General features: G+C 40.0%; 2 protein-coding genes across 3 annotated transcripts; one reads left to right on the plus strand and one right to left on the minus strand.

Annotated features, from left to right (window-relative positions):
* On the plus strand, positions 1-11,602 carry LOC109871541 (transient receptor potential cation channel subfamily A member 1-like). Its single transcript, XM_031806910.1, has 27 exons — positions 1-179; positions 421-571; positions 806-981; positions 1,386-1,493; positions 1,661-1,769; positions 1,892-2,037; positions 2,588-2,724; positions 2,829-2,877; positions 2,973-3,072; positions 3,170-3,270; positions 3,656-3,825; positions 4,297-4,461; positions 4,645-4,759; positions 4,995-5,161; positions 5,328-5,418; positions 5,529-5,588; positions 5,721-5,819; positions 6,055-6,125; positions 7,933-8,107; positions 8,209-8,298; positions 8,568-8,737; positions 8,884-9,013; positions 9,179-9,370; positions 9,460-9,528; positions 10,102-10,206; positions 10,536-10,645; positions 10,866-11,602. The coding sequence occupies exons 1-27, from the start codon at positions 108-110 to the stop codon at positions 11,053-11,055; spliced, it is 3,318 nt and encodes a 1,105-aa protein (XP_031662770.1). The 5' UTR covers positions 1-107; the 3' UTR covers positions 11,056-11,602.
* On the minus strand, positions 10,720-27,929 carry LOC109871790 (dnaJ homolog subfamily B member 6). 2 transcript variants are annotated; one of them, XM_020462791.2, is made up of 10 exons: positions 27,728-27,911; positions 25,172-25,259; positions 22,942-23,051; positions 20,473-20,538; positions 20,214-20,324; positions 15,775-15,918; positions 14,672-14,918; positions 14,385-14,455; positions 12,032-12,214; positions 10,720-11,722 (listed from the first exon to the last, which is right to left on the minus strand). In XM_020462791.2, exons 2-10 carry the CDS (start codon positions 25,234-25,236, stop codon positions 11,652-11,654), a joined length of 1,068 nt encoding a protein of 355 aa, XP_020318380.1. In that variant the 5' UTR covers positions 25,237-25,259; positions 27,728-27,911; the 3' UTR covers positions 10,720-11,651. The 2 variants fall into 2 exon arrangements, with proteins under 2 accessions (XP_020318380.1, XP_020318381.1); XM_020462792.2 differs by lacking the exons at positions 10,720-11,722; positions 12,032-12,214 and having other exon boundaries at positions 13,626-14,455; positions 27,728-27,929.

Consider the following 27,929-nt stretch of genomic DNA (forward strand, 5'->3'; position numbering starts at 1 on the left):
TTATTCTATGCATTCTGTCACAAGCCAAACCACATGTAATGTCGAAGTCCTTGTGGAAATGTGGACATGAATAGAAAAGCTTGACAAGCCCCTTAAAGACAGGCCTGATGCAGGACAAGACCTATCAGTCTGTGATGTACGGAGATGATGCTACACAGATTTCTGACAAAATATTTGAGGTAAGTAAAAAACGATGTACATTTTATACCATATCTTTTTTAATAGAATATGAAGGCTATCATTTAAAAATATATAGAAATATTTATTTATTCATTTTTGATTAAACATATATTTTATTCTGGGTTTAGAGCAGATTCAAAGTTATGAATAATGAATAATCTGACTAAGAATTCAGTTTGTAGATGTGGTAGTGTAGACCATATCGTAATAGAGTACTGTTCTGTGCTGATGTTGCCACAGTGGGCTCTTCAAGGTGACTCGGCAGAGTTGGAAAAGCACTCATCCCACCTGGGTGTCCGTGACCATGCCAATGCCAGCCCTCTGCACTATGCCTCCTCACACGGGCACATTACCACCATAAAGCTCATTGTGCAGTTGACTGGTCCAGATGGTAAGACTTACATATTTACTTATGTATTTATGTTAATATAATTATTATATTAATAAAACTTGAAACTATTTAATTTATTTATTTTATTTATGCAGTGGTACCACGGGTCATTGGGAATATCTTCCTTATTGTCCCCACATTATCCCGCAAATCTGGACTTTTTTAGTTTTATCAATTGTATATTATTGATGTATTGAAGAAGAAAAAAATCTCTTATCTGTGACCTTGGTGAAGAACTGAGTGCCAGTGATGAGGAGGGCAACACGTCATTACACTGGGCTGTGCAGAGGACACAGAGAGAGAGCTGTGCTTGCCTTCTGGACCTGGGAGCCAACCCGAACATCCTCAACCGCCGCCTCATGTCTCCCCTACACATGGCTGTCAGCCTCGGACACAACACTCTCATCGAGGTCCGTCCCCTACCTGATCCCCCATTCACCTCTACTCTAGTACACCACAATTATAGCACACCTCTATTCTTTAATACATCTCTATTATACTTCTAAACTTCTAGCTAGCTCACCTCTATGTAGGATGCTATTATTTATTCAGTCTAATAACATATATTATATGACATTAGGGGTGGCAGTTAGCCTAGTTTTTAGAGCGTTGTGCCAGTAACAGAAAGGTCGCTGGTTCGAATCCCAGGGCCGACTAGGTGAAAAATATGTCATTGTACCCTTGAGCAAGGCACTTAACCCTAATTGCTCCTGTAAGTCGCTCTGGATAAGAGTGTCTGTTAAATGACTAACATGTAAGAAGAAAAGTCTAATGTATATGATACTATATTATATGTAATTGTGTTTTTCCACAGCTATTGCTGTCTCACAGCAACACGGATGCCAACCTGGAGGGAGACCTGGGGAACACACCTGTAATGTTGGCCTGCTGTATTGATAACCATGAAGCTCTCCATCTACTTGTGTGTGAATATTGAATATATGGCCACTGTATAATTTTCAAATGGTTTGTTCTTGCATGTTTGAACAAGGAGACGTGTGTGATTAATTGTTCATTATTGGTGTCCTATATTCGTTTTTTGTAATGTAACTGCAACTAAACTGCACTAATTTCACCTGCTGTTCTCAGTTTAAATATGGTGCCAGACTATGTCAACAGAACAAGCTGGGGCATTATCCCATTCACGCAGCAGCCTTTGCAGGGGCCAAGAAATCAATGCAGATGGTTCTTCAGAAAGGTAAATAAGAAACATATGTCTCCGAGCCCCAATGTCCCTCCTACTGTACATATTGTTTTATATTTTGGTATTCAAACAATATTCATCAGATAATTCTTACTCACTCATTTTCTCTGCTGAAGGTGAGGAAGTAGGTTACTCAATTGAATCGCACATCAACTATGTGGACAAATCATTCAGTACTCCTCTTCATCTGGCCGTCCGTGGAGGCAACCTGGAGGTGATCAAACTCTGCATAGAACAGGGAGCTAAAATGGACCAACAACAGGTATTTTGACTGGTGATGATAAAGTTAAGAAGCTTTTGACATGTAAATAATCATTCAAACTGTACCTACAAATATCATATACCGTATACTCATGTGTCTGGATTTCAAAATCTAACACAAAAATAACTTTGGTTCTTCCTCAGAACCATAGACAAAAGCACATATATTTAGAAGGCTTCTGAGTAATAAAAAATACCAATTAGAAACCTTAATGATAATTTTCTTCCAATAGAAAACAATGTAAATATCACAGGCATTCATTTGAAAGGTTCTTAGAACTGAGATTCATACAATGTGGTACGGTAAGTAACAATAGGTTATTATGCATCCATAATCATCCACCCATAATTAGTACATTATCAGTTCATGTTACTCCCACGAGACATTGGAAGATGACCACTAAATCTAATCTGTAATCTGTCATATCCTGACATCATTTCAAATTGGTCTGATTGATTGTAATCTATTTATTTTTTATTTAACCTTTATTGAACTAGGCGAGTCAATTAAGAACAAATTCTCTGTCATGTCTTTGTGCTTCGCTTTACAGTGTGACAAATCCACAGCCCTCCACTTTGCCTGCACCCAGGGAGCAACCGAGGCCGTCAAACTCATGCTATCAGCACATGATAGAGTCTGTGATGTCATCAATCTCACAGATGGCACTTGCCAAACTCCACTGCATAAGTAAAATACTGTAGTGTACACCGTTTGTATTTTCATTGGACAATGTTTTGGGGTAAAAATGATATCCCACTTTCTTAATTTTTTATCATGTGTTTCACCAACAGGACAACAATATTTGACCATGTTGAATTGGCTGAATACCTCATTTCAAAGGTAAACAGAACATGAAAAGAAGCACCTGAAAGAGAACAGAATTTATATTTCCGGTGTTTCATAATCTTATCCTATTCATATTTCTTATTTGACAGGGCGGAGACATTAATGCCATTGACTGTAAGGGTCATACTCCACTGCTTTTGGCAACAAGTTGTAGCGCATGGAAAACAGTGAGCCTTCTTCTTACACATGGTAAGTATCTCAAAGAAAGGCGTACGGTATGTCTCCCACATTTAGTTTACCCTATTGTATGGTTTGTTATAACCATGTTCATGATCTCCTATTTTAGGTGCTAATTTGAAAATAAAAGACAAACATGGCTGCAATTTCCTTCACCTTGCCATCTTGCAGCCTAAAGGTCTGACAAACCTTCCTCCAGAATTCTTAAAGGTAATATTCTACCATTCATCGACCTGACAGAACTTTTAATAACAATGATGAAGCCTCCAAAATGACCACAAGGTCCATGTTCATTTTTAAGGCATAGTCATAAGTTCTCAATATTGCAAAGATGAGCTCATATTTTTCTATTCTTGTGGGGATCTTGTAGGAAGATGTAGTGCATTACTGCCACCTAGTGTAGAGAAGTTGAAACAAACGCAACACTGTTAGGCATTGTATTGAAGGTAAAATATTGAGACCATGTATTTTCTAGTAACATGTAGAATCAAACCATCACTATTTGCAAATCATTGTTCGATCTAGAGGACAGTTTACACTTGGTTTGTTAATTTCCTGAGGTGACAAAGTTCTCATATCATCTGTTCCTACACAGTGCAGCAGTGTGAGAGAGCTCCTGGATGCAGAGGACAATGAGGGTTGTACTCCCATGCACTATGCCTGCAGACTGGGCATTCCAGAGTCAGTGAAGAACATGCTCAGACTGAACGTCTCACTGGACCAGAAGTCAAAGCAGAAGAAATCTGCACTGCATTTCGCAGCCGAGTGAGTTACTTCTGAATAAACTCAACCCTCTAAACCTTTATTACATGACTGACCAGTTGACTTACCTTTAAAGCAGCAATCAGCAGTAGAAACGATAACAAAGCAGCCTCCCCTTCCCTGGTTTGGTAAAAAGCTGAGGGATTGGGCTGGAGAAATGTAATCGCTCTCAAATTCATAGACAGAGGAATGGATGCAAGGCTTGACCATCTATGATATCAACATTATAGTTTTAACCATGTTTTGGGGCTATATAGTGTTTGTTTACATTTTCTTTGTTTACAAACATTGGAGTAAAACACGCTTATATTTTGCATTCTGATGGGGTACGACAGTTGAGCTAAGCTCATAAGTTATATTCTTCAAGAATCAATGGGTACATATCATGAATGTATAAGTCCGAGAATGGATGTGCATATATTATAGAATATTTGTCTTTGATAACATCTTCATGAGCAATCGTTTCTATTCCAGGTATGGGAGGATAAACACCTGCCACAGACTCCTGGAGAGCATGACCAACACCAGACTGCTGAATGAGGGAGATGAGAGGGGTATGACTCCCCTCCACCTGGCGTCCCGTGGCGGCCATGTTATAGTGGTGGACCTGCTGCTGCGGAAAGGAGCGCTGTTCCACAGGTACAGTACTTCAGACCTGCTACACACACACACCATTATTACCCTCATCAGCACCTGTAGAGGTCCCCAACCTCAATTACACTACGGTCTGTTGAGTGAAAACCAGGGTCTTTATCTTTTTACTACTTTTCCCATTTTGAATCAGCTGCAGTAGTAATGAATGTTTACTGTATGCCATTGCAGTGATTATAAAGGTTGGACATGTCTACATCACGCTGCAGCAGAGGGATACAGCCAGACCATTATCATACTCCTGGCATCAAATATCAAACTGCTGGACAAAACAGATGAAGACAGGGTTTGGTTTCTCTCATTTTCTACATTACCTTACCCTGAGGTGTGCTCATCCTTGTCTTTTCCCTTTTTATTTTGCTTAAGGGTTGTAAGATGTCTATGTTGAAATACAGAGGAAGTATTCCACTTATACAGATATCATTCTTCTTTCTAAAAAAAGTTCATCTAAATATTATAGTTGCAGGTACATACAATCCTCTGTTCTGATTTCAAAGTGCTATGTTTTACTGTTGGTGCAGAACACAGCGTTACATCTGGCTGCCAGAGAGGGCCATGTGGCTGCAGTGACACTGCTCCTGGACAGAGGGGCCCAGATAACGCTCAACAAGAGTGATGCCTCCTTCCTCCACGAAGCTGTTCTCAACGGCAGGAAAGACGCAGCCATCGCTGTCATCCACAATAAGAGGTTGGTCCAATATTGTAAAATACAATGGATACTTATTCTCGTAACTACTTACAGTATGTGCTGTTGTGATGCTTTGACAGTACAGTGATGTGTTTGACGATTGGTATTGAGTTGAATTGCATGACAATGTCATGTTGACATGTACAATATAACCTGCTTGTTTCAGATGTGCTGAGGCTATGCTATTGTTCGAAGTGAAGTCAACTAAGCGATGCGTTGTCATGGACATGATAGAGTTCCTGCCAGAGTCATTCAAGGTTAGTTGTATCCAACAAACTATGCATGAAGGAAACTATCATAAAGGAAATGGATACAAATCTCTCCCATTTCCCAGTCAATGTTGCAACAGTGCAGTGTTTCTCCACAGCATCTTTTGGACACTTGTGTAAAGGAGTCAGATGATGACATAAATAGTACCAACTACTCTGTAAGTCTGTTCTCTCTATTCTATATCTGATATGACTTATTTAAAACTCAGAATCATTATTGCTAAATCAAATTCTAAAAAAAGTTCCAGTTAGGGTATGTGTTGTAATATACTTTTTTTTTTATACAACAGATCGAGTACACTTTCAGATGGCTACAAGCTCCCATGCATGTCATTAAGCTTGCAAAAGCAGACAAAAGCTTTGACTTCCAGCCTCTCACTGCTCTGAACGTGAGTATCCACTGTAATACTGTAGACTGAACTTCACAGTTTTCAAACGTGGTATTTTGCTCCAGAGTTAAGTGCAATGAAGTTACCCCAACTAACGTTTTAAAACAAAACGGTACAGTATCAGGAACAGGTCATAGGTGTATTTGTCATTCCCACAACACAACATTGCTGGATAAATGAAAGGAAAACATAATTATCTGATGTGTTGTCAAAGCGTGTGTATTGTTTTTACTAGTACATGGTGAAATTTAACCGCATAGAGCTTTTGACCCATCCTGTCTGCAAGAAGTATCTGGAAATGAAATGGTGAGTGACAATTCTAGACTGCATATACCTGTATATAGTGTACGAACGTTAGCATCATACTACTGTCTCCAACACTGTAAATATTGGCACCATCAAATGAAAAGTTGTGTATGCCATGCTACTGAATATAGTAGGTCATATACAGTGGGGAGAACAAGTATTTGATACATTGCCGATTTTGCAGGTTTTCCTACTTACAAAGCATGTAGAGGTCTGTAATTTTTATCATAGGTACACTTCAACTGTGAGAGACGGAATCTAAAACAAAAATCCAGAAAATCACATTGTATGATTTTTAAGTAATTAATTTGAATTTTATTGCATGACATAAGTATTTGATACATCAGAAAAGCAGAACTTAATATTTGGTACAGAAACCTTTGTTTCCAATTACAGAGATAATACGTTTCCTGTAGTTCTTGACCAGGTTTACACACACTGCAGCAGGGATTTTGGCCCACTCCTCCATACAGACCTTCTCCAGATCCTTCAGGTTTCGGGGCTGCCGCTGGGCAATACGGACTTTCAGCTCCCTCCAAAGATTTTCTATTGGGTTCAGGTCTGGAGACTGGCTAGGCCACTCCAGGACCTTGAGATGCTTCTTATGGAGCCACTCCTTAGTTTCACTGGCTGTGTGTTTCGAGTTGTTGTCATGCTGGAAGACCCAGCTACGACCCATCTTCAATGCTCTTACTGAGGGAAGGAGGTTGTTGGCCAAGATCTCACAATACATGGCCCCATCCATCCTCCCCTCAGTACGGTGCAGTCGTCCTGTCCCCTTTGCAGAAAAGCATCCCCAAAGAATGATGTTTCCACCTCCATGCTTCACGGTTGGCATGGTGTTCTTGGGGTTGTACTCATCCTTCTTCTTCCTCCAAACACGGCAAGTGGAGTTTAGACCAAAAAACTCTATTTTTGTCTCATCAGACCACATGACCTTCTCCCATTCCTCCTCTGGATCATCCAGATGGTCATTGGCAAACTTCAGACGGGCCTGGACATGCGCTGGCTTGAGCAGGGGGACCTTGCGTGCGCTGCAGGATTTTAATCCATGACGGCATGGTGTGTTACTAATGGTTCTTTGAGACTGTGGTCCCAGCTCTCTTCAGGTCATTGACCACGTCCTGCCGTGTAGTTCTGGGCTGATCCCTCACCTTCCTCATGATCATTGATGCCCCACGAGGTGAGATCTTGCATGGAGCCCCAGACCGAGGGTGATTGACCGTCATCTTGTACTTCTTCCATTTTCTAATAATTGCACCAACAGTTGTTGCCTTCTCACCAAGCTGCTTGCATATTGTCCTGTAGCCCATCCCAGCCTTGTGCAGGTTTACAATTTTATCCCTGATGTCCTTACACAGCTCTCTGGTCTTTGCCATTGTGGAGAGGTTGGAGTCTGTTTGATTGAGTGTGGACAGGAGTCTTTTATACAGGTAACGAGTTCAAACAGGTGCAGTTAATACAGGTAATGAGTGGAGAACAGGAGGGCTTCTTAAAGAAAAACTAACAGGTCTGTGAGAGTCGGAATTCTTACTGGTTGGTAGGTGATCAAATACTTATGTCATGCAATAAAATGCAAATAAATTACTTAAAAATCATACAATGTGATTTTCTGGATTTTTAGATTCCGTCTCTCACAGTTGAAGTGTACCTATGATAACAATTACAGACCTATACATGCTTTGTAAGTAGAAAAAACTGCAAAATCGGCAGTGTATCAAATACTTGTTCTCCCCACTGTACAAAATATATGTTCATGCATAGTCACCTGCGAATACTCACCATATAGTTTATTTGATCTGTTTAGGAATGCCTATGGTATGAAAGTGCACCTGCTAAATCTGGCCATCTACTCACTTGGTCTGGGGCCTCTGACACACATCATTCATACACTGAAGCCTGTCCTCAACACCAATGTCACCAATACCACGTCACCGTCACCATCACCATCAGTCAGCATGGTGACCACATCCCTTGACGAGGTGCAGTTTAAGATCTGATTACATCCACTAGACATTAGACGTATTTTTTAAGTGTATGTGTCTCACACACCAGTTCAATAATAACTTCTTCATCTTGACAGCAATGCTACATAATCACCACATGCATGTTCCTGATTCTTGCCATGAGTCTGTATGCAGTTGGCAAGGAGCTTGTGCAGATAGTTCAGCAGGTAATCATAGACATCTAAAGCTGTTCTAAATACTGTAGCCCTAAGCCATGATATGTGATTTATCTGGTAGTGCGAATCAACATGTCAAATATATTGTAACGTTAACCCAACACCTGGCGACCTTGTCAAGGGGTTTGTATCTCTTTGCTTAATGGCTAAGGTGTTGGGTTGACAGTTTCTGCAGCAGGATTCGAGTCCCAGTCAGTGCTATCCCCTGGAATTTGCTACAATATTGAAAAATAAGTTGATGTAATTTGTTTCTATTCAAGGGTTCAAAGTACTTCTATGAAGTGACCAATGCATTGGACTGGGGTGCTGCCATCAGTTCTCTGTTGTTTGTGATCCCTTTACTGATGGACCTGAAGGACACATGGCATTGGGAGGCTGGGGTAGTGGCAGTTCTTCTATCCTGGATAAACTTTCTGCTCTATTTCCAACGGTATGGACACTGAAAGTTATTTTTGCCATAAAATAGTGTAGGTTTACTGAGACCCATCTTTGAAGTAACATTTATATAAATTGATGAAATAAATGTATTGATCAACAAAAGCAATTTGAACAAATACATTTACTCTTGGTCCACAGGTTTGAACGTGTTGGGATCTACGTGGTGATGTTTTTAGAGATTGCAAAAACTCTTATAAGCATCATTGTACTCTTCTTCTTCCTGCTGCTGGCATTTGCCTTGGCGTTCTATGCCCTGATGCTAGATCATGTATGTTTACAGGACCATATAGATATACAAATGTGATGATTGAACATTGTATTGTGTCTGTGAAAAACAATGTCTGTGAAAATCTGTTTAAAATGGCAGATAACTTGTACCTGTATTTGTATAATGCATACCTACAATTACTTGTTCCTACATTGTTGTTCCCAGAAACTTTTTGAAAATAGAGCTAGCATACCGCTAGTAATCATGCAAACATTTGTCATGATGGCTGGAGAACTCAACTACCAAGAAAATGTCCTGAAGCCATTTCTGGGAGGGATTCTGCCGTTCCCATATTTGACCTACTGCATTTTTGTTATGTTCACCTTTGCTGTGCCCATTCTCCTCATTAACCTAATGGTAAGTCCTAAAATGCTACATGAAGCCATTTACCTATACTCCCTTTATAAACTACTGATGCTTCATTACAACTACATATTGTGTGACAGATTGGTTTGGCTGTTGGTGACATAGCAGAGGTACAGGCGAATGCTGAGCTGAAGCAAATTGGAATGCAGGTGTGTTTTGTCTTCTTTGTTGTGCTTTTTCAAACTCATAAAGCATTTTCAAAATCTCTACTAGTGATTGACTGGCAGGGTCTTAAAATAAGACATACAGTGCGTGAAAAAATATTTGCCACCTTTCTGATTTTCTCTATTTTCTCTATTTTTTAAAACTGAATATTATCCGATCTTCAACCAAAACCTAATATTAGACAAAGGGAAGCTGAGTTTACAAATAGCAACAACAAAAAAGTACACTTATTTTATTTATTTAATTAACAAAGTTATGCAACACCAAATTCCACTGTGTGAAAAAGTAATTGCCCCCTTACACTCAATACTTGGTTGTGCCACCTTTAGCTGCAATGACTACAACCAAATGCTTCCTGGAGTTGTTGATCAGTCTCTCACATCGCTGTGGAGGAATTTTGACCCACTCTTGAATGCAGAACTGCTTTAACTCAGTGACATTTGTGGGTTTTCAAGCATGAACTGCTCGTTTCAAGTCCTGCCACAAAAATTGAGAAAATCAGAAAGGGGGCAAATACTTTTTCACGGGACTGTATATTATAAATCATTATTCAACAGATTGAGCTTCACACTAGTCTGGAAGAGAAAATGCCATACTGGTTAATGAAGAGGGTTGATCAGATCTCACTCACTGAGTACCCTAACAGAGCCTGTGACGGAAAGGTATGTCCCTTCTGATCATTTTTTTCAAGAATATGTTGCTAACCGTCATTTGAATGTTTGTATAAAATTGAAGGGCTTTCAAACTAAAGAACATAACAAATATTTTGAGATCTTCTCAAAGGACTTTCTTTAGTTTATAAATTGATGATCTATAACATTTTTGAATCACTTCGTTTAAAGGATTGTTTAATCAACTAATATTCCACATGGAAATATTCATGGAGAGACGTGGAGGTTGCCCAAGCCCATCATAGGACACTGTTAGTATTTGGTATGTGAGGCGCTTGGTAAACAACATAGTCATGAATAGTTTGAATCTCCTTTAACAGAGAGAAATGTTATTTGCAATGCTGGGTATGGCGCATGAGAGAACCACTCTCAACCTCACCTCTCATCCACCTACACCTATGGAACAGGAAATCAGTAAACAGAAGTACAGGTAAGTACTTAGTTCACACCAGTTGTTGGTTTGACCTTATGTAAATACAACCGCAGAGCAATACACTACAAGTATTAACATTCAAATGTTTATCTGCATTTAGTTTATCAGTATTAAAAGATGTATGAGTATTTAGTGCATTCTGCAAATGTCTTTTTAAGTGCTTCCATTCTACACTCCTTTTGAGACTATTCAAATAGATCATCTATTCATTCTCCAGGTTGAAGGAAATGTCTAATATTATTGAGAAGCAGCACAACCTTCTGAAGCTGATCGTTCAGAAGATGGAGATCAGTTCAGAGGCAGAAGAGCACGACGGTCCTCAGCTGTTCCAGGGCTACAGGGACAAGCCCCTCCCCTGTCAGAGCAAATGGAACCCTCTGCTGAGGGCACTGGCAGCCAGGAAGTAACAGCAACATATATTATCATGGGCTGTTTCCTACTAAATGCACTGTACACAAAACCATGGGTTGGATTAAGAAGGAATGTCGGGGTATGGTATCACCATTGTTAACAAAATAAGACTTGGTGCATCCTCCTTGATTTGGACTATTATTAATACACATAACCACCCCCCCTGCAACTACCACCACCCTTAAAACGTATCATATTTTCACCCCTGCACATCACCCATCCAATATTGCAGTTAAACTAATTGACATAGTGTTCCTTTACTAATGCACATTACAGTATGTAAGGAAACACAAGTGTCACGATTTAAAATCATTTCAATTGTAATTTGCATGGTTTTCTGAATCATTTGGTCAAATATAACCACATGGGGATGTTTGCTCTTGGTATTTTCGAATGGTCATAAGATAGTATATATACTAGAAAAGTAGTCAGGATTATACATTTATAGTATGTGTGCATGCTTGATAAAGAGCTTTTAGCACCCCATATTTAAGTGTCCTTTAAACAATATTACTTGTTAAGGGTGTATTAATGACATGTTGTTCACGTAGCTGACTAGAAGGACAAGGATCTGATGTGTATACTGAATCCATTATGTTTTTCTCTTTTTGGCATCCTCTGTGGGCTCGGGCATGGGTTTCTTCCTCTTGTTTTCACTGTGTCCTGGAGAGAAATACATTTTTATTTGTTTTAAAGGACATACAGGACCCGTATTCACAAAGCGTCTCAGAGTAGATGTGCTGATCTAGGATCAGGTCTCTCCATGTCTTATTCATCATGATTTAAAAGGCAAAAGGCTTTGTGAACACAGGCCCAGAACTACAGTATGAAAACTATTGATAACACATTATTACACTTTGAGAATTGAATGCCTACACATGTTCTCCAATCAATGAATCTTGTAAGTAAAACAATAGCCCACTGTACTATTATGGTAATGTTTGGGGGTCATGTATTAAAATGTGTTCTAACCTGAAGCAGGGCTCCTTCCCTCCTCTCTGTCTGGATTGGGACTGTGGGAGGAAGTCTGGGAGGAAGTCTTTACATGATGAGGAGGACGGGAAACAGGGGACCGGGAGGCGTGTGCACTAGAGGAGTGTGCAGTAACAGTTTGTCTGCACTCCTCCTGTTGGACTGCGGCATTAGGCTTTGTCCCTGGAGAGAGGAATGGGGGTGTTGTAAGTACCAGTTACCTCCTACAGTACATACAGTCTTCAATAGGAAACCCTTCAATGGATTTCCATGCATGGATCAGGACAGACATGGAAATAAATTAACCTAAACAGGTGCAACCATCGATGGATAATGTTAACTGGACAGTTAATTGAAAAATGCATAAAAAGGGACATGGCAGAGACGTTGTAAAATGCTGCAAAATCTTGAACAGGCCGTATTGTCGTGAAAGTGGCGGCTTAGTCAATAAGCTGCATTATTTTGGGGCATGGAAACACAGGAGAGAGATACATGCTGTATCGTGTGTGTAAGAGAAAGAGATCAGTCTGTTGTTCTATATTACATCTTTTTTTTATCCTCAACAACGCTAAATATTTCCCTGTAAATAATAATCCCCAGTGCCGGCACTGGGCATAAGAGTTTGTTTTTAGGAACTTACTGTTAAGAGTTAAAATACAAGGTGTAATTTCAAAATGTGGTAATGTATCAGCAGTTTTTCTCTTGTATTGTAATGTCAGTCACTCAATTAAGATGTCAGCTTAAAAAAAATAAGTCTAACCAGCTATCTACACCTTGTAGTAATCATTGCCGAATTACTGACCAGGCACACCCAGGACATGTGCCCAGGGGCCCTGACCTCCAGGCAGCCCTAATTGATTTTGTTAGTCACTCTTACTCAAGATATATGAATATGGCATAAGTCATGGCAAAATGTGTAGAATTTCAGGAAATTTTCTTAAAAATTTGTTGAAAATTATCTTTAAAACTGCAACATTGTCTCTGTACCTGTAGCAAAATGTGTAGAATTGCAGTAAATGTACATAGAAATATAACTAATAATAATTCTCTCCGCCGTCAGGGGGACCAAGAAAATGTTTTTAGCTGCAAGGTGTGTGGGGGGGGGGGGGGCACCTAAACCAAATCTCGTTTGGGCCCCCAAAAACCTAGGGCTGGCCCTGGCCTGAAATGTAAAAATGGAGAGTTGATAATCTCAGAGATACATGTGAATGAGGCAAAACAATAAATGCATGGAACTTTGTCAAGTTGCCTTTACCCAAACTACAATAAATTGATTATGGTCCTAGTAGCTCTCATGCCACTTTATTATGGACTCAGCTGACCCATTGATATTATGCACATGGCAATAATATCCCCCACTGATTATGCCTTCACACCACAAAGATAAGTAAATGACTAAGCCATTTCAAGCAAAAGACTAAAAGAGAACACACGTAGAAAGATATCTAGAAGACAGAAAGCACGTCCATGCAGTTAGTACAGTAGCATGCACTCACACAGAGTGACCTATCCTCTGTAATTAAAGTAGCATTTAGCAACTCATGACGATGAATTGCTTGTTCTGTTAAAAGAAACCGCACACCACGCCACCCAAGACTGTTCGTCCCATCCCCAAAAAGGATGAAATTCATATTTATTGATTTTAAATTGTTTTACAAAGTACACAAAATTTGTTGTATATTCATATGTAATTTATATAATGAATCATTAATTTGTGCATGGTTATGCAATAATAACATTAAGATTGAGGAACATTTATTGGCATACATGCTGAAATGAACAAAAAAAATTAAAAATACACTCGTATTAGAACAAATAAAATAGCATATTAACACTTTCTACACGCATTTTACAAAAAATGTTTTACTAACAAAGGTTAGACAAGCAATTAGGTCGTAAACAGGGTTTTAAAGCAAGGGTTAAGTTTTCCAGTTCAACACTCATTAATGTCCAGACGAAAAAGCCAAGTCATGCTTTATCTAAATGCACAATGCGTTCCTTGTCCAAAACACTATCAAAGGCAATAAGCCCATGGAGACTGCAATAGAGCGAAGAAGTGCATACAGAAAGACAGTACAAACAAAAGTTGTCTGGTCCTAACTTACCCAAACGCAAGTAAAAACACACCATCCTAAGCCAAATTGTTGACAGCTCCAATTCATAAATACATTAACAAAATGCATAGAACATTTTATTTTCCTAATGGACACCTTGACCTACAAATGCTAACAAGGGAAAAACCAAAAGTACATACATCCAAACAATGGTATAACATTGTTTTTTTAAGCTCAAGTTTGTGCTGGTAATGTTCCAGGAGATTACTTGTTATCCAGTCGCAGTAGTTGTTCCTTACCATTGATGGTTAGTGATCTTAACTGTCCGTCTTCTTCCACCTCTACTCGTTCCTGTCCATTCTCCACAATTCTAAAGTATGGGGGAATTTAAGATACATTTTAGTGTTCCTTTTCTAAATCAATGCACTTCTTAAAGAAGCAATGGTAAAGGACACACTATCATCAGATGCTATCTAGCCTAATTGCAACTAGCCATCTACTGTTCTATTCCCCCTTGAAACCATCACAATTAAAGACAAAAAAATATCAACTTCACTGTGAGAGAGCTACTACTAATCTAAAGTACCTTTTTGTTGTGATTTTCCTGCCGTTGATGAATTTGGTGGAGGTTGACACAGAGCGGAAGTTGCCCATCCCACCACCTCCACCCCCACCTCCACCCCCACCGCCAAAGGAGGTGGAGAAAGCAGTGAAGCCGCCGTGGCCGCCGCCTCCTCCCAGATGACCCATGTGGCCCATGTGGCCCATCTGACCCATGTGACCCATCTGACCCATGTGACCCATCTGACCCATGTGACCAAAAGAGGTAAAGCCTGTCAGAGAACAGAGAAATGGCATTCACTCATGGATCCATAACAAACATATCTAAATGCTATGGATTGATAGCTGTAGGGGAGAGAGGGGTAAGTTGTGCCAAATAATTAGTGAAGCCCCTTTATTTCTAGGAAATCATACAGAAAAATGAATCATGTCACAAAATATTTAGGAAAAGGTCATCATGGAGTCTGAAGGAAGAAACCACATGAAAAAAAGTGGTAAGCAAGTTAGGTCCAATAAGAAGATTCTCAAAAGTCAAATAAATGTAGTGTGTTATAGGTTTCATGATGTTTTTATCGACACCAAAGTAGATCATTTTAAGATTGTTTTACAAATCAGCATGAAAGTGCATCCTTGTAGCTGTGTGGGTTAATATAGTCAGAATAGTCACTTTGGGGTAAATTGTTCCATTTGGCCAGGGCCAAGTTGAGCCAATGGCTAATCGATATACTCCATAAAAAATTGTCAGTTTTATACATAATATGCACAGTATTTTGAAGACATTCGTGTGATTAGTGGGTGAAAATATATATAAATGCCTTCCTCGGTTGGGTTTGTCTTAACTGACTTGCCTAGTTAAATAAAATGTTAAAAAAACGTCCTGAAATATATGTAGATATCTTTGTTAGAAATAATACAATATTTCTCTTGATGTAGTGATACCGAATGAAAAAACAAAAAAAAAGGCTAGACATACCCGACTCACCCCTACACAGTTTGACAGTACAGACAGGACCTGGTATTTCCCAAGAAAATACAGTGTGAACTGGTAATTAGTTACATGTAATAACATAATTTAAAGGTTTGTTTCTTTGGAATACATTTTTTAAAGAGGGACCAGTGTTTCCTGACCTGGTTCAAATGCTGTAAAACCTGCACCAAAGGGTGGGAAGCCTCCGAATCCCCCGAAGAAGGGACCCCCCGTCCGAGTCCTGCTCACCCCCCTGTGGTGCCTCCGCCCTCCACCAAAAAACTCATCCCCAAACGGATCCCCTCCTGCATGAGAAGAAAAGAAAAACCGAGAAGAGAAGAAAGACTTCAGTTTCCAGATGACAACTCAAGCTATAAACAATGAGAAATAGACTGCAAACTGTCAGCTATAGGTCAGCAGGTAGGTCGCTAGTTCGAATAATTGAGCTAACAAGGTGAAAAAGTGCCGATGTGCCCAAGGCACTTAACCCTAATTGCACCAGGGTTGACGTTGCTAATGGTGGACCCTGAAACAAATTTCTGGGGGTGTCCAAGGGGGAGTTGGGATATGCAAAAAAACACATTTGCATTTCAGGACAAATGTACAGTGCCTTCAGAATGTATTCATACCCCTTGACTTATTCTACATTTTGTTGCGTTACAGCCGGAACTCAAAATGGATTAAAATGATATTTTATACACAATACCCGATAATGACAAAATTAAAACATGTTTTTAGAATGTATTGAAAATGAAATATAGAAATATCTGATTTATACAAGTATTCACACCCCTTAGTCAATACATGTTAGAATCCCCTTTGGCAGCAAGTCTTTCTGGAGAAATCTAAGAGCTTTGCACACCTGAATTGCACAATATTTTTATCTCTGCCACTTGGGAACATTCACTGTCTTCTTGGTAAGCAACTCCAGTGTATATTTTGCCTTGTGTTTAAAGTTATTGTCCTGCTTAAAGGTGAATTTGTGTCCTAGTGTCAGTTGGTAAGCAGACTGAACCAGGTTTTCCTCTAGGACTTTACACGTGCTTAGCTCTATTTGGTTTCTTTTTATCCCCAAAAAACTCCCTTGTCCTTGCCGATAACAAGCACACCCATAAGATGATGTAACCACCACCATGCTTGGAAATATGAAGAATGGTATTTAGTGACGTGTTGTATTTACCCCAAACATAAGTTAATTTCTTTACAGGTTTACTTTAGTGACTTATTGCAAACAGGATGTCTGTTGATGAATATATTTATTCTGTACAGGCTTCCTTACTTTCACTCTGTCATTTAGGTTAGTATTGTGAAGTAACTACAATGCTGCTGATCCATCCTCAGTTCTCCTATCACAGACATTAAACTCTGTTTTAAAGTCACTATTGGACTTCTCTCCAGCAACTGAGTTAAGAAGGACGCTTGTATCTATGCAGTGACTGGGTGTATTGATACACCATCCAAAGTGTAATTAATGACTTCACTCAAAGGGATGTTCAATGTCTGCTTTTATTTTTTTTACCCATCTACAAATAGGTGCCCTTCTTTGCGAGGCATTGGAAGGTAGTCACTGGCATGTTTTATCATCAGACCCAGCTTTGCCAGCTGAATTTAAGTATCCACCACTTACTGTATATAGGAGGTCGCAATTTACACGATAAATTGGTTCATGCCAACAGCCAGCCACAACAACAAAAAAATCAGCCAGTCTCTTTTATGCCCTCTTCCGAATGGTAGCTATAAATGCAGAGGTTGTGCATAGTGCAACAATATGATGAAGTGTGAATATTTCTGCCACCCACATACAGGAAAACTGTGCCAAATAAATTACATTATTACGTGCTCCAACACCCATGTTAACTACATTATTAAATGTCCACGTGGGCTGTGCTACGTAGGTAAAACTTCTCGCCCTCACAGAGACTTTGTGAACATAAAAGTTAAATTAGGAGAAACGACAGGGATTATCCAGTCGCAGTACATTTTAATGACCCAAAACAAGACATTTCTACCTTTAGATTTTGTGACAGAGAAAGCTAAGATATCAGACAGAGGTGGTATAAATAATACTCCAAGCAGAAGAATGACAGATTTTCACCCTCCAGACATTATTTCCTGAAGGTCTTAATGATGAAATGCCTATGTACAGTATATCACAGAAGTGAGTACAACCCTCACATTTTTGTAAATATTTGAGTATATCTTTTCATGTGACAACACTGAAGAAATTACACTTTGCTACAATGTAAAGTAGTAAGTGTACAGCTTGTATAACCGTGTAAATTTGCTGTCCCCTCAAAATAACTCAACACACAGCCATTAATGTCTAAACCGCTGGCAACAAAAGTGAGTACACCCCTAAGTGAAAATGTCCAAATTGGGCCCAAAGTGTCAATATTTTGTGTGGCCACCATCATTTTCCAGCACTGCCTTAATCCTCTTGGGCATGGAGTTCACCAGAGCTTCACAGGTTGCCACTGGAGTCATCTTCCACTCCTCCATGACGACGTCACAGAGCTGGTGGATGTTAGAGACCTTGCACTCCTCCACCTTCTGTTTGAGGATGCCCCACAGATGCTCAATAGGGTTTAGGTCTGGAGACATGCTTGGCCAGTCCATCACCTTCACCCTCAGCTTCTTTAGCAAGGCAGTGGTCGTCTTGGAGGTGTGTTTGGGGTCGTTATCATGTTGGAATACTGCCCTGCGGCCCAGTCTCCGAAGGGAGGGGATCATGCACTGCTTCAGTATGTCACAGTACATGTTGGCATTCATAGTTCCCTCAATGAACTGTAGCTCCCCAGTGCCGGCAGCACTTATGCAGCCCCAGACCATGATACTCCCACCACCATGCTTGACTGTAGGCAAGACACACTTGTCTTTGTACTCCTCACCTGGTTGCCGCCACACACGCTTGACACCATCTGAACCAAATAAGTTTTTCTTGGTCTCATCAGACCACAGGACATGGTTCCAGTAATCCATGTCCTTAGTCTGCTTGTCTTCAGCAAACTGTTTGCGGGCTTTCTTGTGCATCATCTTTAGAAGAGGCTTCCTTCTGGGACGACAGCCATGCAGACCAATTTGATGCAGTGTACGGCATATGGTCTGAGCACTGATAGGCTGACCCCCCACCCCTTCAACCTCTGCAGCAATGCTGGCAGCACTCATACATCTATTCTCAAAGACAACCTCTGGATATGACGCTGAGCACGTGCACTCAACTTCGTTGGTCGACCATGGCGAGGCCTGTTCTGAGTGGAACCTGTCCAGTTAAACCACTGTATGGTCTTGGTCACTGTGCTGCAGCTCAGTTTCAGGGTCTTGGCAATCTTCTTATAGCCCAGGTCATCTTTATGTAGAGCAACAATTCTTTTTTTCAGATCCTCAGAGAGTTCTTTGCCATAAGGTGCCATGTTGAACTTCCAGTGACCAGCCAGTATGAGGGAGTGTGAGAGCGATGACACCAAATTTAACACACCGGCTCCCCATTCACACCTGAGACCTTGTAACACTAACGAGTCACATGACACCGGGGAGGGAAAATGGCTAATTGGGCCCAATTTGGACATTTTCACTTAGGGGTGTACTCACTTTTGTTGCCAGCGATTTAGACATTAATGGCTGTGTGTTGAGTTATTTTGAGGGGACAGCAAATTTACACGGTTATACAAGCTGTACACTTACTACTTTACATCGTAGCAAAGTGTCATTTCTTCAGTGTTGTCACATGAAAAGATATACTCAAATATTTACAGAAATGTGAGGGTTGTACTCACTTCTGTGATATACTGAATATTGTGTTGTAAAGGTGAACATGAATTATGCCCCTATCAAGAGCAGTGAGCAGGTTTCTTATTTTATTCAACTGTTACCATGCACCTGCAAAAAAGATAGATGTGCGAGTGCCTTTTGAATTTTGAAGATAGTCGTTCAAACATGTTAAACATTAGTTTTGCACAGTTTGAGTCCATGCAACTTGTTAAGCACATGTCTACTGCTGAACTTATTTAGACTTGCCATAACAAAGGGGTTGAATACATATGGACTCCAGACATTTCAGCTTTTAATTTTTCATTAATTTGTAAAATATTCTAAAAACATAATTCCACTTTGACATTATGGGGTATTGTGTGTAGGCCAGTGACACAACATCCCAATTTAATCCATTTTAAATTTAGGCTGTAACACAACAAAATGTGGTGGAAACAGTCAAAGGGTGTGAATAATTTCTGAAGGCACTGTAAGCAGGACATAAATAAGTAACCACCAAATGATTTGTATTAATATATATATAGATCTAATAATTGAAAGTGAATGTAATGCAATTTACTAACCGTAAAACTCCAATTTAGTAGATGCTCTGAACTAAATGATTAATATTATCAGTTGCTAGAATAAGCCTTCTAAGTCTATAGTAACCAACCCAACATGGTCCTCATAAAGGACGACTGGCTCCCTCTTTCATCTCTGTCCTTCATTCTCTTTGCTCGCCTATTTCCTACTGATTGTCCCTCACTTCCGTCTGCAGCTCGCTCTGACAACAATACATATATTTTCACAATGTCTTACCAATACTCAAAAAACAATACTCAAAAATGCTCACCAAAGAAATCAGCAAAAGGATCTCGACCCCCAAAGAACTCCCTGAAGACGTCTTCTGGATTGCGGAACGTGAACCCTTCGTTGAAGTGATCACCATTGTGGTAATGTCCACCTAAATGAAAACAAAGGTTAAATATGGTTAGTGGAAATAATGATAAGTGTTATGATTGTTTATTACAGATTTACAAAATTAACACTTCCACAAAATAAATGCATACATTTGAGATATCCGCCAAGAGCCTAATAAAGAAAGGACTCACCACCTCCGCCGTTGTTTGCTGTTAGACCTTCTTTACCATAGCGATCATACATGTTCCTCTTGTTGGCTACAACAGAAAATAAAACAAAAGTCAACTCCCATCAAAACAAAGTGAAATGACTCAAACAGCATGATAACAAGTGAAAAACACTATGCTTGCCAAGTGTTCAGGTGGAAATCATTCTGGGTCAGTACCTGCAGATCAGCGTACATCTCTTATTGGATTATTAGGGGGAATTTCAAAAGGAATCAAATGCAATCTTTTTCAACCTCAACTACTCACATTGCATTAACACATAGTTCAACAATAGCATTACTGTTGTGGGCGCTGCTATGATATGTGAACAAACCGTTTCCTTGACAAGAAAAAATATATATTTTGGTTAGATGGACCTTACATGTCACGGATGCCGATATCAGTCCAGTATTCATAAATATCGAACAAAAGTTAAAAAAATGTCAAAGATTTTACAGAGTTAGGGTTCAAAAGGAAATCAGTCAATTGAAATAAGTTCATTAGGCCCTAATCTATGGATTTGACATTAATGGGAATACAGATATGCATCTGTTGGTCACAGATACACTACATTACCAAGAGTATGTGGACATGAGGTCAGAGCCCTGTGCAGGGCATGAAAAGTTTTTCGACACAATCTTGACAAACCATTTCTGTATGGACCTCTCTGAAAAAGGAAAGGGCCATCCCCAAACGGTTGCCACAAAGTTGGAAGCACAGAATTGTCTAGAATGTCATTGTATGCTGTTGCGTTAAGATTTCCCTTCACTGGAACTAAGGGGCCTAGCCCAAACCATGAAACAGCCCCCGACCATTACTCCTCCTCTACAAAACTTTACAGTTGGCATTATGCATTGGGGCAGGTAGCGTTCTCCTGGCATTCGCCAAAACCCAGATTTGTCCGTCAGACTGCCAGATGGAGAAGCGTGATTCATCACTACAGAGAACGCATTTCCACTGCTCCAGAGTCCAACGGAGGCGAGCTTTACACCACTCCAGCCAACGCTTGGCATTGTGCATGGTGATCTTAAGTTTGTGTGTGGCTGCTCAGCCATGGAAACCCATTTCATGAAGAACCCAACGAGCAGTTCTTGTGCTGAAGTTGCTTCCAGAAGCAGTTTGGAACTGGGTAGTGAGTGTTGCAACAGAGGACAGACCATTTTTAGACGCTACGCGCTTCAGCACACGGCAGTCCTGTTATGTGAGTTTGTGTGGTCGACCTCAACATGGCTGAACCGTTGTTGCTCCTAGACGTTTCCACTTCACAATAAGAGCACTTACAGTATACTGGGGCAGCTCTAGCAGTGCAGAAATTTGACAAACTGACGTGTTGGAAAGGTGGCATCATATGATGGCACCACATTGAAAGTCACTGAGTTCTTCAGTAAGGCCATTCTACTGCCAATGTTTGTCTATGGAGATTGCATGGCAGTGCCCTCAACACCCGTCAGTAACGTGTGTGGCGGAAATAGCAAAATCCACTAATTTGAAGGGGTGTCCACAGACTTTTGTATATATAGCGTACCTTTAAAAATATTTATTTAAGTTTGAGCGTGGATCATAAAACCAGTCTAGCTAGTGTGACCACCATTTGCCTCATGCATCGCAACATCTCCTTCGCATAGTATGCAGGCCATGGAAGACCTGGGCCATTTTCAGCTTCCAGGAATTGTGTACAGATCCTTGCGACATGGGGCCCTGCATTATCATGCTGAAACATGAGGTGATGACAGCGGAATGGCACGACAATGGGCCTCAGGATCTCATCACGGTATCTCTGTGCATTCAAATTGCCATCGACAAAATGCAAGTGTTCATTGTCCGTAGCTTATGCCTGCCCATACCATAGCCCCACCGCCACCATGTGGCACTCTGTTTATGACATTGACATCACCAAACCGCATGCCCAAACGACGCTGGCTTGGTAACATGTGGTCTTCGGTTGAAAGGCTGGTTAGATGTACTGCCAAATGCTCTAAAACGACGTTGGAGACAGATTATGGTAGAGAAATTAACATAACATTTTCTGGCAAGAGCTCTGGCGGACATTCCTGCAATCAGAATGTCAACTTCTCGCTCCCTCAAAACTTGAGACATTTGTGGCCTTGTTTTATATGACAAAATTGCACATTTTAGGGTGGCCTTTTATTGTCCCTGGCACAAGGTGCACCTCTGTAATGATCATGCTGTTTAATCAGCTTCTTGATATGCCACACCTGTCAGGTAGATGAATTATCTTGGAAAATTAAAAATGCTGACTAACAGGAAGGTAAACAAATGTGTGCACAAAATTAGAGAAATATACGTTTGTGCGTATGGAACATTTCTGGGATATTTTATTTCAGCTCATGAAACATGGAACCAACACTTTACATGTTGCGTTTATATTTTTCCTCAGTGTATCATAAATACTGTTCTCTCGACTTCAAACACCTTTCAAAATGTATGACTTACCATCTGACAGAACTTCATAGGCCTCAGAAAGTTCCTTGAACTTTTTCTCTGCCTCTTCCTTATTTTCTGGGTTTTTATCTGGATGCCATTTTAGTGCCAGTTTTCTGTACCTGAAAGTTTAGAAATACATTAGACAGCAACTCAAGGGGCCTGTTTCATACAAAATGTCATTATCCCAGTATAGATCACACATTTAAAATATCAGAAAAAGCCATCTACATCTAGTGCCAGTCTATTGCAGGGATGGGCAACTGGCAGCACCCTTTTGTATGCCCGCGGATCAATAATCCAAAACATTTATGAAAAATAAAAATAGAATAGCAGTTAGAATAATAGAATGCAATTTCCAAACGTGGTTGTGCAGCAACAGTTTCTCTTATGTCAGTCACTCAATTAGTTACCTGACGACAAACTGAATTCTTCCACTGCTTCATGTTCACTACAAACTGTACTTCAGTCAGACTGCCATTGTTGAAGTCGTTTGTTGTGAGGTCAAAATGAGGGGTGTGATACAAAAAAAAGTAATCAGCAATTCGATCATCTCTATCCAATCAGTCTCAACGCCAATGATGTATTTTCAAAATGCCGTTTCTCCCAAGTGTGTTCTGGCTCTGGCCCAACCCACTGGTTTCTGGGACCAACCAGAATGGTTAGAATGTGTTTGAGTTCTAGAAATTGTCAGGGAGGCACTCAGATCCAGACTCATTGCGAACTCCGGAACAAGGAGTTTGTGTAGCCAGGCAACTCAATTAGCCCATGACAGCTAAAATTATTTAGATTAATGTATCAAGCTAAACTTGTAGTAATCATGATCAAATTATGGACCGGTGGGTCTCCATTGATTTTGTTGCTCGCACTCAGATATCATATTAACATACCATGAGTCATGGCAAAATATCCCTTAGGGGCCCCCTCTGACTGCATGTGTGGGTACACAGACCCGCAAACCACTGCAGCCCCTCATGATGAGTTCAGATCAAAGTTTACCCTTCCTGACCTTTTGGAATACATACAGTGCCTTCAGCAAGTATATATACACCCATTGGCGTATTCCACGTGTCACTGTGTAACAGCCTGAATAAAAAATATGAATTCTCACCCATCTACACACAATAACTAAGAGCTTTGCACACCTGGATTGTACAATATTTGCAGATTATTATATATATATTTTCAATTCTTCAAGCTCTGAATTTGGTTGTTGATCATTGCTAGACATCCATTTAAGTCTTGCCATAGATTTCCAATTTCCCCAAACATAATGCTTTGTATTCAGGACATAAAGTTAATTTCTTTGCCACATTTTTTGCAGTATTACTTTCGTGCATTATTGCAAACAGGACGCATGTTTTGGAATATTTTTATTCTGTATAGGCTTCCTTCTTTTCACTCTGTCATTTAGGTTAGTATTGTGGAATAACTTTAATGTTGTTGATCCATCCTCAGTTCTCCTATCACAGCCATTAGTTTTGATGTCACCATTGGCATCATGGTGAAATCCCTGAGCGGTTTCCTTCCTCTCCAGCAACTGAGGTAGAAAGGAGTCGGACATCTGTATCTTTGTAGTGACTGGGTGTATTGAAACACCATCCAAAGTGTAATTAATAACTACACCATGCTCAAAGGGATATTCAATGTCTGCTTTTTTATTTTTTTATTTTGTATTACTAATCGGTGCCATTTGCAAGACATTGGAAAACCTCCCTGGTCTTTGAGGTTGAATCTGTGTTTGGAATTCACTGCTCGACTGAAGGACCTTACAGATCATTGTTTTGCACACAGAGTGAGTTCGTGCAACGTGTTGTGACTTAAGCACATTTTTAGTTCTGAACTAGATTTTTAGTTCTGAACTAGATTTTTAGTTCTGAACTAGATTTTTAGTTCTGAACTACATTTTTAGTTCTGAACTACATTTTTAGTTCTGAACTACATTTTTAGTTCTGAACTACATTTTTAGTTCTGAACTACATTTTTAGTTCTGAAAATATAACAAAGCGGTTGAATACTTATTGACTCAAGACATTTTAGCTCTTCATTTATTTAATTTGTACAAATGTATAAAAACATAATACCACTTAAACATTATGGGATAATGTGTGTATACCAGTGATACAAAATCTCAATGAAATCCATTTTAAATTCAGGCTGTAATACAACAAAATGTGGAAAAAGTCAAGGGGTGTGAACATTTCTGAAGGCACTGTATACAGCACTTGACAAGGATACTTACGCTTTTTTAATGTCTTCCTGAGATGCATTTCTTTGGACACCTAAAATGTGATAATATTCCACCATGGTTTTGTAGAACTTTTTCCAACCTGTGTAAAGAGAAAACAGTAAAGTATAAGATGCAGGACTGCACATCTTAAACTAGTTGAGTTTCTCAGATCCACTATATATGCATCTCGGTGGAGTTGGGTTGTGACGACTGTGGGAGGAGCATACCTCCGACTAGATTGAGTCGCTGTCAGTGGTTGCATATGACAAATGTTTTAGTAAAAAGCAATAATTTCAGAAATCAAAGAAAAGCACGCAGCTCGGGTGGAAAAACAGAGGTACATGGAAAGGGTGTAAGATGTTTATTTTGACAAGTTATGACTGACAGCGACTCGATCTAGTTGTCTCCACTCAACTCCATTGATGTGATCAGTGGTGTGTATTCATGGATGCCAATGAAAGCCAGGTTTCCCCAATAAATACATTAAAATTTATAACAGAATTATCTTTAATCTCTCTGTGTTTCCAAAATGTTCTGTCAATTTGCAAGAGGCTAAATCTCACTGGAGAAATCATCCAAGCTAGGGAAACAGCACCCCTCTGTCTCAGTATGTGTAGCCCATGTATCTATGTATTCTAATCCATCCATAAATGAGTATGCTGTGCCACTGGCCTGAGACGACTGAAGTTCAATATGTAGCCTAGGAGTCTCACATTAACGAACTAGCTAGCCCATGAAAGGAAGTCAGGCTAGCAAGCATTTCAGCTAGCTAGTCTTTGACAACAAAGTGTACTGTATGACAGAGTCATAGACCGTTTTGCCAACATGAGTGAGAAGGATGGCATTGGCATTCAACTAGTCTACAAGTAGGGCGAGTCAACATTTCTTGTTTTAATTGCACACACACACTATTTAGCATCATTGATTAGACTCAATTGTTTTTGGTATCTAAGTTAGCTTATTAAACCGAAAACAAAGCCTATATAGTCTTGTTGATTTGATGATGTTTAAATGATTAAGTTGAAATGGTGCTGGAATAGCAGAGGCAGTGCTCCTGTTATCTTTGTGCTGACTTACAGTAACTCCATGGTTCTAAACCAGTAGTTGTTTAGTAAACTGTTGAAAACATTAACTTGCTTGACCATGCTGCAGGTGACATAACTGTTTGTATGCAATATTTGCTTTTTGGACTTCACCGGACAGATGTTGCTCTCTGGTTTTGTGATGAAACAAACGTATGCGTTGTTGAATTTATTCCACCACTGTGTGACTTGTCTTTTTGTGGTCACTGCCTTATTGTATATCATGGTGGTGTATGAACTAATGGGTTATAAAGCAAACAATGCAATTATCCCAACATAGGTTGTAATATGGCTTTTTTACTCGCTTAGCTTGCTCAGTGATTTTACCCACGCACCGTTACTGGATGTGATGTACATCATGGAGTTGAGAAAAACGTGGCTAAACTTATACAAACTACGGTGCAAATGGCCAATCATTTCCCCGGGATTCAGGGAACAAAATATCCAAGATAACAATGGAAGTACCAAAGCACCTTGAAAATGGGCTAATCTTAGACTCCAATGACTTTATCCACCCGAGACTGGCAATTACTTTATCTACCCAAGACTGGCCTGGCAGTTGTCTAATAACTAATTTGTATGTCTGAGTGACAGCTGGAGGGTTACGGTGCCATAAGGTCAACGCTTTATCATCCAAAGAGGTCACATTCTGGCGCAGCGTTGAGTTTAACCCCTGGTACAACTTCACAATAAACAGGCTTGATTGACAACACCCCCCCCCCCCCCCCCCCCCCCCCCCCCGAGTCAACCACAGGGGAAAAGCTACAATAGTACGTATAATGAAACTCCAGGTCTGTACTAAGATTTACTAGTAGTGGGAAATGACGCGATGCGCTACGCCTGCTAGCCAGGTATGTGTCAGCTAGCTAGCAACTGTTTAGTTATGTAGCTATTTTTTACACTTCAAAATAAATGTAACGTTATAGAACTTGGTACAGTCTCATATTTCTCTTTCCACCATATCTAGCTAATGCGTGTGTGCTGCTCATTATGATAACGTTAGCGCGACAGCATAACCAGGGGTGTATTCATTACGCCAATAGTTGTAAAACGTTTCGTCTGTTGCAAAACGTTTTACAACAGAAAACGTTTTGCAACGAAGACGCATTTCTATTGGACAAATTCCGTTTCGTTACGCTTGCTCTGTTTCCGTTTGGTTCTTAAACTGTTTCCGTTGCAAGACGTAATGAATACACCCCCAGTTTTGTTCGCCGTCCTGACTGTGCCTCTTAGCATGAAACATTAGCTAGCAACACAACACTAATAACACCAAAGCGAAAGACCATACGGAGTGTTCTAGCCAACATCTAAATGTTGCTGTAACTCGCGTTGCTGTCAAAATGACCATTATGACTAGATAGGTAATGCTAACTAACAGGCCAACAAGCTACTGCTAGCTAACGTTAATGTTTTTGTGATGGTGATGCCCAGCAATCAAACTCAAAGTAATGTGTCACTTGTAAAACAAAAGACGAAGTCAAATTACCTTGCTCTTCAGCGTCCCAGTTTTCTTTTATAGACGGATAAATTCCCAGTGCTGATTTATAATCGTTTTCCACTTAGGGTTATTCCAGAAAATGCTGCTTTGCTCCAGAGAAATTTCAGCAGCCTTGGGTTGTTTGTGGATTTGACGTAACATCCGGTTAACGACTGCTCTTCTTCTTTGGTGTTTTGTGACGACGACCAGA

This window comes from Oncorhynchus kisutch, linkage group LG27, assembly GCF_002021735.2.
Source record: "Oncorhynchus kisutch isolate 150728-3 linkage group LG27, Okis_V2, whole genome shotgun sequence".
NCBI classification, from domain to species: domain Eukaryota; kingdom Metazoa; phylum Chordata; class Actinopteri; order Salmoniformes; family Salmonidae; genus Oncorhynchus; species Oncorhynchus kisutch.